The sequence below is a fragment of the Vombatus ursinus genome, unplaced genomic scaffold, assembly GCF_900497805.2.
Source record: "Vombatus ursinus unplaced genomic scaffold, bare-nosed wombat genome assembly UNPS02014932.1, whole genome shotgun sequence".
In the NCBI taxonomy this organism is placed as follows: Eukaryota; Metazoa; Chordata; class Mammalia; order Diprotodontia; family Vombatidae; genus Vombatus; species Vombatus ursinus.
Window position 1 is genome coordinate 4,315,065 of NW_020954710.1, and position 11,509 is coordinate 4,326,573.

Consider the following 11,509-nt stretch of genomic DNA (forward strand, 5'->3'; position numbering starts at 1 on the left):
GAAAGAAAGAAAGAAAGAAAGAAAGAAAGAAAGAAAGAAAGAAAGAAAGAACAAGGCATACTCATGTAAAACTAGTTAACTTATACTATATGGCTGTATCCATGGATCACAGCTAAGGATGCTTAAGAATAGGAAACCATGAAAAGGCCCCTGCAAGCATCTTGCATCCCACTAGAGGGCGCTCATCTGCCAACTTTAAGCCCTGCCGCACTGGACCACTAAAAGACCGTTGGAAACCCTGGTCACCAAGAATTCAGTGAAAAGAGGGCCTCCATGGACTTGTAGATTTAGAATTGAGATCAGATCATCTAGTCAAACCTTCTTGATTTACAGAAGAGGAGATTGGCCCAGAGAAGGGAAGCAACTCATCCAAGGTCACACAGCAAATTAGTAGCAGGCTCAGGACTAGAATTCAGGTCTCCTGACTCCCTTGTCCCATTGCACCTTCCCCTTTCCTAGCCTGCAATGGTTTCTGCAAATAACCCAACCCCAGTTTCCACCAGGCAGGATCTCCCAGCCGCAGCGTGCCTACTGCTGCACCCCTTCCTCTTCCAGTCTGGCTAGCTGTGGCTGTCCAGATGAGCCTCAGATCACTGGTCTGAGAAGAAGTTGAGCCTCAAGCCCTAGGGAGGGAAAGGAAAGTTCTCATGGAAGCGAAATCCTTCAAGAAGGCCCTCTTTGGTCTGCACTCCCTCCTACCCTCTCTTCCTCTTCAAATCCCAGGGTTCTAGAATCCCTGAAGCACTTCAAACTCCCAGCAGTTAATGCCTCTCCCTTGACTTTAGGCAACATTACAGAAAAGGTGCTGACCTACATTGGCGGAGGGAATCCTCTCATCTGGGAGTTCTAGATACTAATGGAATCATAGATCTAGTCCCTCTCCGGCATTTTGTTTATCCTCATTTATGTAGACTAGAGGGCAGGGACCATTTTCATTTTAATTTTTGTGTGCCCAGAACCTAGTCCAGGGCCTAGTATACAGTAGGCACTTAAATTCCTCCTCATTGATTTCTTTAAAGCCTCCATAATAGAATCAAATCTTTTAAGCCTTAGCTGGAAGCTGCTTTGTATCACAGCTGTGGACTCCTCCTTCCCTCCCCTCTCCCACACCCCCAGTGAATGGAAACTCCTTGAAAGCAGGGCAGGTAACATAGCTCTTTGATCTTCCAGTGCTCAACACCATGCCTGGTCCCATAATCCCACGGACCTACAGATGTGGACACTAACACCCTCCCTCCAATGGCCCAGATCACAATTCATCCACATCTCCCAATCTTGTGTGCCTCTTGTCCATACCTAACACACTAATCAGGAGCTGGAAGGGCCCTCAGAGGTCAAGCCCAACCTCCTCATTTTACAGAATAGACAACTGAGGCTCAGAGAGGTTAAATGATTTTCTCAGAGTCATATTGCTAGTAAGAGTCTGAAATGAACCTCAGGGACTCCCCGAAGCAAAGTCCAGTGCTCTACTCACTATACCACACTTCCTCTGGTCACCCGACCTTCCTTGAGAGTTATCTCATTTGGATACCAGTGGACCATGCCAGCTGTCCAATGATTACCCCTTGCTCTCCTGCCCTGCCCCTTATCTGAAGCCATCCTTTCAACCACTCCTCCTGCACAATGCTTCATGGGTAATTTGCTGTGGTCCAGGCTCACATTGTCCGCCATTCCCCTGAATTCCCCTGAAGTGTCCAACTTTAATTTTTCAGGGTCTGGTATTCTATGATTCACACCCATATGACATCACCATAAGAATATGATTATCAGCATAAACACTCCTAGAAGTTGTTGAAATGTTAAGTACATGGCTGTCCTTCATGAGGTGACATCCTAGAATTCTGAGGTTCTCAGGTTTCCTCCATTGGCACTCTATTTTCAGGAGCCTGGGCATGGACAGTTCCCCTTGATGGCCCTCAAAGCCTCAAGGAAGAACACTTCCTCTCTCGAAAAAGATCTGAGTTTGATTTAGGGGGATGGGAGGTGGCCTAGAGTTACCCTCAGAGCTTGAGGGGGCCCAGGAAGAATTTTATATAGGGACTCACAGCTACTTCTCTGCCCCTATTTTGTTTCCACACTTTCTCTTTTCCAGTTAAATTGGTCTGATGCCCACAACATTCCATCCTTTGTCCACGTGCCTGGAATGCTCTCCCTCCTCACCTTTGCCTCTTAGAATCCCTGACTTCCTTCAAAGAGTAGCTCAAGGTCTTTCTTCTACATGAAGTTTTTCCTCATTTCCCTATGTGTTAGTGCTTTCTCCCTCTTTAAATTATTTTGTTATTATTTATCTTGTACATGTTGACATTGCTTTGGATACACTACTTTGGGTTTCCTTAATCACACCTGTTGTTTTCCCCCAGTAGAATGTAAGCTTCTTGAGGGCAGGCACTTCTATTTTTGTCTTTGTATCTCCAATGCCTAGCATAATGCCTAGCACATAGTAGGTGCTTAATAAATGCTTGTTGACTGATAATTGTTTATCATACTTGCTGAAATGGTTTCTGAACACGTGTGTGTGTGTGTGTGTGTGTGTGTGTGTGTGTGTGTGTTTGAGAAAGAGAAAGAGAGAGAGAGAGATTGATTTGGTCCAGACCTGCAATTTCAATGGTGAAAGGAATTCCTGGTAAGGAAACCACTCTACCAATGTAGATGGCCACCTGCCTGTCAACTTACATTCTTACAGAGTTGCCTAATAATAATTTCCATTTATATAATGCCTATTATGTGCCAAGTGCTTTATAAATATCATCTCCCACAACGCTGCGAGGTAGGTGCTCCCATGATCCTCACTTTACAGCTGAGGACACTGACACAAACCAAGAGACTTGTCTGGAGTCACACAGCTGGTGCATGTTAGAGGCAGGGCTTGAATCTCGATATTGCTCAGTCTGAGGCCAGCTTACTATCCATCCCACAAAGCTGCCTGTCATCTACATGCTACTGATGTCAAAGCTTTTAAAAAGCTAGCAGGGCACCAGGGAAAGAAACTGTGGTCAAGCTGTCCTGGAGAGGATGGTCACGATGCTATATCTTACATCATCTTACTCCCAGGGGCGGTTAACCCACTGGCAAATGCAGTCAACTGTACCGGGGGTGGGGCATAAAGAGGAATTCAAGAACATATCCCCAGGACCTAGAATTTAGAAAATGCAACCAGATCAGGCTACTCCACTTAATTTACAGAATTGAATTTCAAGGGTTTAATGGGCTGAAAATTCCTCCAGTTCCATTAACCTCTATGCTTTGACTCAGTCATCATTCTCTGTGGCCATCTTCCCATGGCCAAGAAAATGCTGGACTAGTCATTTTCTCCTAAGCAACCTCCCATACACACCCACCCCCTCTACTGAAAAAGAGGAGTTCAGAGAACTAAACCCTGTTCCCTGCAAGCAGCCTCCAGTCCCAATCTGACCTTTTGGCCAATTTACACAATTGATGGATTCAGGGATTGTCGATCAGAACAGGGAGAGGCTTGAGGATGGGGTGAACCTGTGATTTCATTATTGTAGGCAACCCTCAATAAGGAAACTCCTTCTATTAAAGAAGATTAGAAATTTAGTGTGTTTCCTGGACCTCCAAGAGGTTAAGTGATTGGTTCTGGGTCACCCAGCCAATAGGTGTCAGAAGCAAGATGTACCCAAGAGGTTCTCAATCTGCTGCACCCTCTTTCTTCTCATTGGTGATTCCTGAAGTCCCTGCATACAGTCCCTGCTATTCACCCTTTCTTCTAGGCAAGAAATGAAGATGGTGAATTTCTCTGCCGTCAATCCCTGTGGGCATCTCTCAGAGAATGGATTTTTGTAATCATGCTTTCCTCCCCTATTTTTCTTTTTCTTTTTAAGGCAATTGGGGTTAAGTGACTTGTCCAGGGTCACACAGCTACTAAGTGTCAAGTGTTTGGTCTGAGGCTGGATTTAAACTCAGGTCCTCCTGACTTCAGGGCCAATGCTCTATCCACTGCGCCACCTAGCTGCCCCTCCTCCCCTATCTTTCAATTGTTTGTGAGGCCAAATGAAGGACAACTGAACTGTAGATACTCCTTCCAAGGGGTGTCAGCCACTAGCAAGAATGCCCAAATGTGTGGGTTGCCAATTTAGGAGTCTAAGAGTTCTCCAAGTTCAGCTCCTTGAACTGCCAGACAAGGATTTTGTTTCAGCCCATTCTAAAAGGAGATTGAGCCACCTTGGGAGGTGATGGAGTCCTACCCAACTGCAAGCCCTCAAGCAGGACCATTTGTCAAGGAATTTGGTGCAAACATGGGTTGACCTAGATGCCCTCGGTGCTGCCTTCCAGATCTGACATTCTGGGACCCAGAGAAGTGCAGGGATTTGCTCAGCAGAACTGGGATGGGACCTCAGGTCTCGTGACCCGAAATTGCTCAATATTAGAATGATCTCTCTCTTTTAGGTGTAGGAAGGGGATGGACCAAAGAACTATGTTGGGGGGAAAAAGACAGGCACTTTTGTTTTTGTCTTTGTATCACCAATGCCTAGCATAATGCTTAGTACATAGTAGGTACTTAATAAATGCTGTTGACTGATAGTTGTTTATTATACTTGCTGAAGAGGTTTCTGAACACGTGTGTGTCTATGTGCCTGCATGCTAATGTGTACCTACATGTGGGTATGTGGGGCAGGGGGTGGGCAAAGGATCTAGGTCTTACCCTAGATTTCACCTGAGACTTGCTGTGTCTGTCACCTTGGGGAGATTTTTGGATTATAAAATACAGGGCTAGAAGTCAAAGGTACTACAGTCAGCTCATACTGGAGAGACGAGAGCTAATTGCTAAATTTTCAGTGTGAGGAGTTATGCCTCAGAAATCAACAAACAGGGGCAACTAGGTAGCACAGTGGATAGAACACTGACCCTGGAGTCAGGAGGACCTGAGTTCAAATCCAGCCTCAGACACTTTTACTAGCCGTGTGATCCTGGGCAAGTCACTTAACCTCAATTGCCAACACAAACAAACAAGGCCCCCCCCCAAAAAAATGAAATCAGCAAACACTACAAACCAAGGCTTGATTTGACGTTGAGCTGATTGTCTAGACTAAAGAAAGTGATAGATTGAGAAAATAATAATAATTCAGGTTAAACTTAAAAGTGTGCCCCATGGACATTTGGTGGGGAGAGGAGGGGAGGAGGGGGGAGAGGGGGCTGGTTGTTAAACACTTATCAGCATACCTCTGGCTAGAAGGTACCATCAAGGCCATGTAGTTCAACCTCCTAATTTAACAGATGAGGGAACTCAGCCCTAAGGATTTGCCTGAGCTCATGCAGCTAGTAAGGAGAAGAGCCAAGATTCAAGACTAGGTCTTCTTGATTCCAAACCCAGAATGCTTTCTACCACACCACACTGCCTTTCTGGTCCCTAGCTTTCCCTGTTGTCAACAAATGGAATGAACACGTATTTATTAAGCACCAATGTATGCACAACATTAGAGGATGTACAAAGCTCAAGATATAAGGCAGCTGTAAGTGCTCTCAAGTAACTTAAGGTCTAGTAATGATATGATTCACTGACCCAGTTGAATGAAGTCCCCATCTTCTTTCTGGGAGGGCCCTGTCCAAGCTAGGGGGGAATTTTGGCAGGGTTTGGCATCCCCTAAGGCAGTGCTATCACACCACTGCTGGGACAGTGCTGGGAAATTAAATCATCATTTATTACTAAGAAAGTACAGTTATTCCCTCCCACAGGCACCAAGCCTAAGCAGTCCCACCTCAGGGTCATGGAGGAGAAGGGGGTGAAGACAGCCAGCAGATTTGGCTCTTTCCCTGACCTAGCCAACTGAGACTCTATCTAAGAGAGCGGTCTTTCGGCCATCTTGTCTACTTGCCCTCTGTAATCCACACAATTGGAGCCAGCTGTGGTTTGATCTGAGAAGCCTCAACACTCCTTCAAACCACTTCAATGCCTTGACATTCAAAGACAACGTGGTGAAAAGGAAAGAAGAGATGAGAATGTGTGTGTCTATAACCAAGAAGTCTATAAAAGATATTACTATAAAAATAAATAGTATTAAAGTAATAAGGGTAAAGTATATGAAAGGTAAAGTAGACTAAAGCTTTCCACTTGAGGCAGCTTTTACACTGAGCGATGGGGGTCCCCAACCCAACAGGCTCCTACCTCTTTCCCTCTCCTCTTCCCTCCCTCTCTAGCTCCTGCCAGCAGGAAGCCAGCCCTGCCTGCCAGGCTCAGGTGGTACACTCAGACCTGGTCAGGGATTAGGGCAGAGTGTGTTTGCCAGACCATGGATGCTCAGAGCTGGAAGAAACCTTGGAGAGTGTTTCATCAAACCTGTACCAGAGAAGGAATCCCTGATACACCATCCCCTTCCACCAAAGCTCAAAGACGCTGCCTGCAAGGCAGCCCCTTCCCATCCTTACACAATTCTCATCTGCGAAAGTTTCTCTTACATTGCCAGTCCTGAGGACAGAGCCCAGGACCTAGGAGGCACGTGATCAATTCTTGATTGACTGATTGATTAGTTAATTGATCCACCTCTCTACAATTTCCATCCATCAGACCCCTTAAGAGGCAGCGTGATCTAGCCTAGAGGTGAGAAACACAATACCCCTAAGTGTGGGCCAACCAGATTCAAATGTAATTGGGAAATATTTAACAAAATAAAAAAAGATGCAATAAAACATAGATATTGTTCATATGTGACTTTCTAAGCCTACATGTAACCCACAGGGATCCTCAGATACAGATTAGTGGCCTGCATTTCTCTCTGAGTTTGACCCCTCTGGTCTAGAGAACCAGATCTGGGATCTGGTCAAACCAAGTGAGTCATGACAATCTTACAAGCCCATGAAAATAACCGCCATGAACTTCTGGAGTTCTCTCTTCTCCAGTCTGATTCTCCCCAGTTCCTTTAACCGATCCTCATTGGGCATGGACTTGGGGCCCTTTGCCATCTGGCTTGCCTTTCTCTGGACACTCTCCAGTTTATCCAGGTCCCTCCTACACTGTGCCAGAACTGAACATAACACTCAAGATACTGTCTGACTTGGGTTGAGCCCATGTGGCCCCAATTCCTGGAAGCTAGACCTTTCTCAATGTAACCCAAGATTATAATAGCTTTTTTTTTTTTGCACTATCACTTTTTACCCACCCCTAGAAGATTGTAAGTTGTTACTTGAGAATCCAGGAAGACCTGGATTCAAATCTAGCCTCTGGTACTAACTAGCTATGTGACCTGTGGGCAAGTCATTTAACCTGTCTGAGACTCAGTTTCTCTATCTGTAAGATGGGAATAACATTTATCTCACAGGATGAGTTGTAAGAGCTCAAATGTGATAATGTATAGAATGTACTTTCCAAGCTTTAAGGGATAATATGAATGCCTACTATTATGGGGACATTCATCTCTGAGTCACCTGACTTTTTTTCCCCAAAGTCACTCTTGGCATACTGAAACCTAACCCCTCACCACCACAATGACTGCCTAGTCATAGTAGGATTGTCAATCTAAAACTGTAAGGGATTTAAGAGACCATCTCTTCCAATGCCTTCATTTTACAGATGGAGATACTGACATGCAGTGGATAAGTGACTTGCCCCAGGTCATTCAGGTAGTAAATAGTGGAGCCAGGATTTGAACCCAGGTCTACAAATTCTAAAGCCAGTGTTCTTTCTACCATTACCACGCTGCCCACGTGTCCCGTTTCTGTTATAACAAGCTGATTGAGAGTAGACGCTCTTCCTTTCCCTCCTACTCTTTGTCTGGGGCTCTCCTTTGACCTGGATGTCCTTCTGGAGAAGACAGCACATTGTCTGGGTCACATTCTAAAGAAGACAGCACAGTAGAGTGGTACTGGAATCAAATCCTCCTTCTTCCACCTATTACCTGTGTGATGTTGGATAAGTCACTTACCTCCCTGGACCTCGGTTTCCTTGTCTGAAGAATAAAGGGGTTGAGCCCCATGATCTTTGGAACCCCTTCTAATTCTAAATTTGGAAGCTTAGTGTATTGATCTGGGTATCTCAGATAAAATCCCAAGATCAGAGAATTTCAGAGATGAAGGCCCTTCAGAGGCCATTGAGTACAACACATACCCAAAAAGGAATCCCCTCTTGAGCACATTCCAATATAGGTCATCTCGCTTTGGCTTGAATACCAAAGTGGACGAGTGGAGGACTTCATCTCCTCTCAAAACAGCCCATGCCACCTTTGCTCACCTCTCTTCGCTCATTAAGTTCTTCCTTTTTTTTTGTTTTGTTGCTTTTTTTCCCCTTGGTGAGGCAATCGGGGTTAAGTGACTTGCCCAGAGTCACACAGATAGTAAGTGTCAAGTGTCTGAGTTCAAATTTGAACTCAAGTCCTCCTGACTCCAAGGCTGAAGTTCTATCTACTGCGCTATCTAGCTGACCCTATTAAGCTCTTCCTGATGCGGAGCCTACATCTGTCTCTCTGTAACTTCCTCTATGACCCCACTGGATCTGCCCTCTAGGGTAAAAGCCAGTAAGTCCAACTGTTCTTGCAAGCACGTGAAAACAACTGCCACATCCTTCTGGAGTTCTCTCTTCTCCAGTCTGACTCTCCCCAGTTCCTTTAAGCAATCCTCATAAGGCACAGACTGGAGGCCCCTTGCCATCTGGCTTCTCTGGACACTCTCCAGTTTATCCAGGTCCCTCCTACACTGTGCCAGAACTGAACATAACCCTCAAGACACTGTCTGATCTGGGTTGAATCCATGTGGTCCAAATTCCTGGAAGCTAGGTCTTTCTTAATGTAACCCAAGAGTAAAATAGCTTTTTACGGCCACTATCACTTTTGAACTACCCCTAGGAGACTGTAAATTACTTGAGAGCAGGGATCATTATCTCTTCCCCATCATTTTGTGTTTCCTCATGCCTTATACAGAGAAAGCAAAATTTTGCTAAAATCAATCTGCAGTTCTTGGCTGTGGGGAATCACAGAGCTGTGGGAAGCCAGACCCTATGCAGGTCATACATAACATGAGGCAACAGTTCAGCCAACCCCAACTCTGTATGCCTTTCTCATATGCTATCTCAGAACTAGGTGGTAGAGGAGTGGGGGTAGGAGGGCCATTAAAAGCCCTAAAGGGTAATGGGATAGGCTAAGCAATTACTTACTGGAAGGCAGAGGTTCTCAGCTCTAGAAGAGCTCAGGACCACGTGGTTTTGTCTGCTGGGTTCATACTTGGTCATCCTTAGAGTTTCTCTTTAAAACTGGCCCTTTTTTGCCTTCACCTCCCACCTCACCTACTCCTCCTCCACTCAAGAGCCACCCCTCAACTCTCTGGGGCTCCCAGGTTGAGATCTAGGGTTGTCCTATGGAATTAAGGAATGAAGAAATCGGAGAAAAACTCGGAGGCAGGGATAAAATGCCCTCAGGTGGGCTCCTGGCTGAAATCAAATGCTTCTCTGAAAACAATCCTGAGAACCAATCTAGTTGGAAAGAATGACCTTGGGAGTCCTCTAGTCCAACCCTGGAAGGCAGCTGTTACATTAGACAAAGCTGGGACTTGGGTTCAAATGCTGCCTATGCAACCTGGGACAAGTCACTTAATCTGTCTAGGTCTCAGTTTCCTCATCTGTAAAATGAGATGACCTGTAAGGTCCTTTGGTCCTAATCCATGAAACCAGGGCTCTGAGCTGCCATCTCACACTCATACATGTGTTCACACATACACAAGTGACACTAGGACCTTGTGCATCTGTTACAGGAACAGGAAAATCTCTTGGCCACATGTCTTTCTCAAGGCTCTCTGCCGGTACAATGTGATTAGGGGTGGGGGGTGGGTTCAAGCCTCAGGTTTGGAAGATTGTGGGTACTTTGTACATTCGTACATAATGTACTTTGTACATTAGCAGGCAGAACCTTGTGGCTATTACTGAAATTCCAGAAAGGAAACTGAAGCCCAGAGTTACTAAGTAACTTGTCCATGGTCACATACGAAGACACAGGGCAGAGATTTGAACTCTGGTCCTCTGTCTCTAAATTCCATGCTTTCAACCACGGAAGCTATGCGCACCAGCCAGCCTTAAGCTATGTCACATGTCTTTACAACAGTCTTGTCAGGGAGGCAGTGCCAAGTAATATTATCCCCATTTTATAGAAAAGGGTAAAATGAGACTTGACCAAAGCCAAAAAATCATAAATTTAGAGCTGGAAGATTATTTGGTTCAACCAACCCTTCTCTATTTTTCAGATCGGGAAACTGAGACCTAGAGAAAGATTCAGGGACTTGTCTAAGGTCACACCAGTCATAAATGGAAAAGGCAGGATTCAAATTCTGGTCCTGTGAATGCAAGTTTAGGACTTTTTACACTCAACTATGCTAAGGTGTCGAGCCAGAATTCAGAACTGGTCAGGCTCACAGAGAGATTAAGTGATCCGGCCAAAGTTAGAGTTACTAAGTAGCAAACTCGGAATTCGAACTCGGGTCCCGAGTCTCTTTTCACTAACCCCACTCTTATCGGTCCCGTGACGAAGGCAGGCAGGGATTATTAACCTCATCTTATGGATCAGGAAACTGAGGGTAAGACTTGCGGAACTGAAGTCCAGAGTGCCGCGGCCCGTGAGCACAGACCAGTAACCTTGAGGACCCAGGGTCAGTGGCGGGCAGCTCAGCTGTCTCGTGCTCTCCAGTACCGAGGCTTCTTCTCTATCCAGGATCCCTCACTCTCTGCTACTGTTGCCTCACAGGGTAGGAGAAAATTGAGATACCCGAAATCCACGCACACGTAATTCCTGCAACCAGATTCGAACCCCAGTCTCCCTACTCCCTGTTAAGCACACTTTCCACCACACCACGCTGTCTCAGTCCACACTAGCGCTCTGGAGCCAGAGTAAGGGGCCGGGGAAGGAAGCCTGGCCAGTGTAATATAGTCCCAACTCATCCCATCCTGTCTGTCCCACGTCCCCCAGGGAGAATCAGCACTGACTTACCTGCGGGAGGGACCCGACCGCCCCAAGGAGCAGCAGCCCCAGCGCAGCGCACCGGGTGACCATGGTCTGCCGGGCTAGAGCGCCACGGAAGAGAAGAAAAAGGAGCTGGAGTGGCCGAGCTCTCCCTTCCTGGAATCCCCGACAGCTTGCCGCGACCTAGAGCGAGCCTGCGGGAGCCCTTTCAGCCACCTGCCTGGGGGCCCGGAATTCGTAGATAGACTGAATGAAGATAGGGGGCGGGCTGGCTAGCGCAGAAGCGCAGCCCAAGTCCAGGTGCTGTGCGCGCTGCAGCCCCGGCGCGCTCCGCTCAGCTCTGCTCTGCTCCGCTCCGCTCCTCCCCTCCCAGGGTATCCGCCTGCGGCTCCGGCCCGTTACTCCCTGCCTGCTGGCCAGTGTAGCCCCAGCATCGACCCCAGCCACAGCTCAGAGCCAGGCAGCCAGCTGGCGGGAAACCTTAGCCGCGGGACGTGCAAACCAAGGCACGGTTTCCCGGCACTGCGTGGGGCCCAGCGCCGGGTCTGTTCAGTAACTTCGAAAGCGCCTTCCCCTCGGTTGGGCGCTGATTGTCCCTCCCCTCCCTTCTCACCCAA

The 11,509-nt window shown here is 46.8% G+C and overlaps 1 protein-coding gene across 2 annotated transcripts in view; it reads right to left on the minus strand.

The window, feature by feature from the left end:
• The window catches only part of TNFRSF8 (TNF receptor superfamily member 8), a 67,191-nt gene extending 56,082 nt beyond the window's left edge, over positions 1-11,109 (minus strand). For both annotated transcript variants that reach the window (XM_027843996.1, XM_027843995.1), the window contains exon 1: positions 10,920-11,109. In XM_027843996.1, the coding sequence (XP_027699797.1) occupies positions 10,920-10,982 (63 nt within the window). In that variant the 5' untranslated portion in view covers positions 10,983-11,109. The remainder of the gene's footprint in view (positions 1-10,919) is intronic.
• Positions 11,110-11,509: the final 400 nt, after the last annotated feature.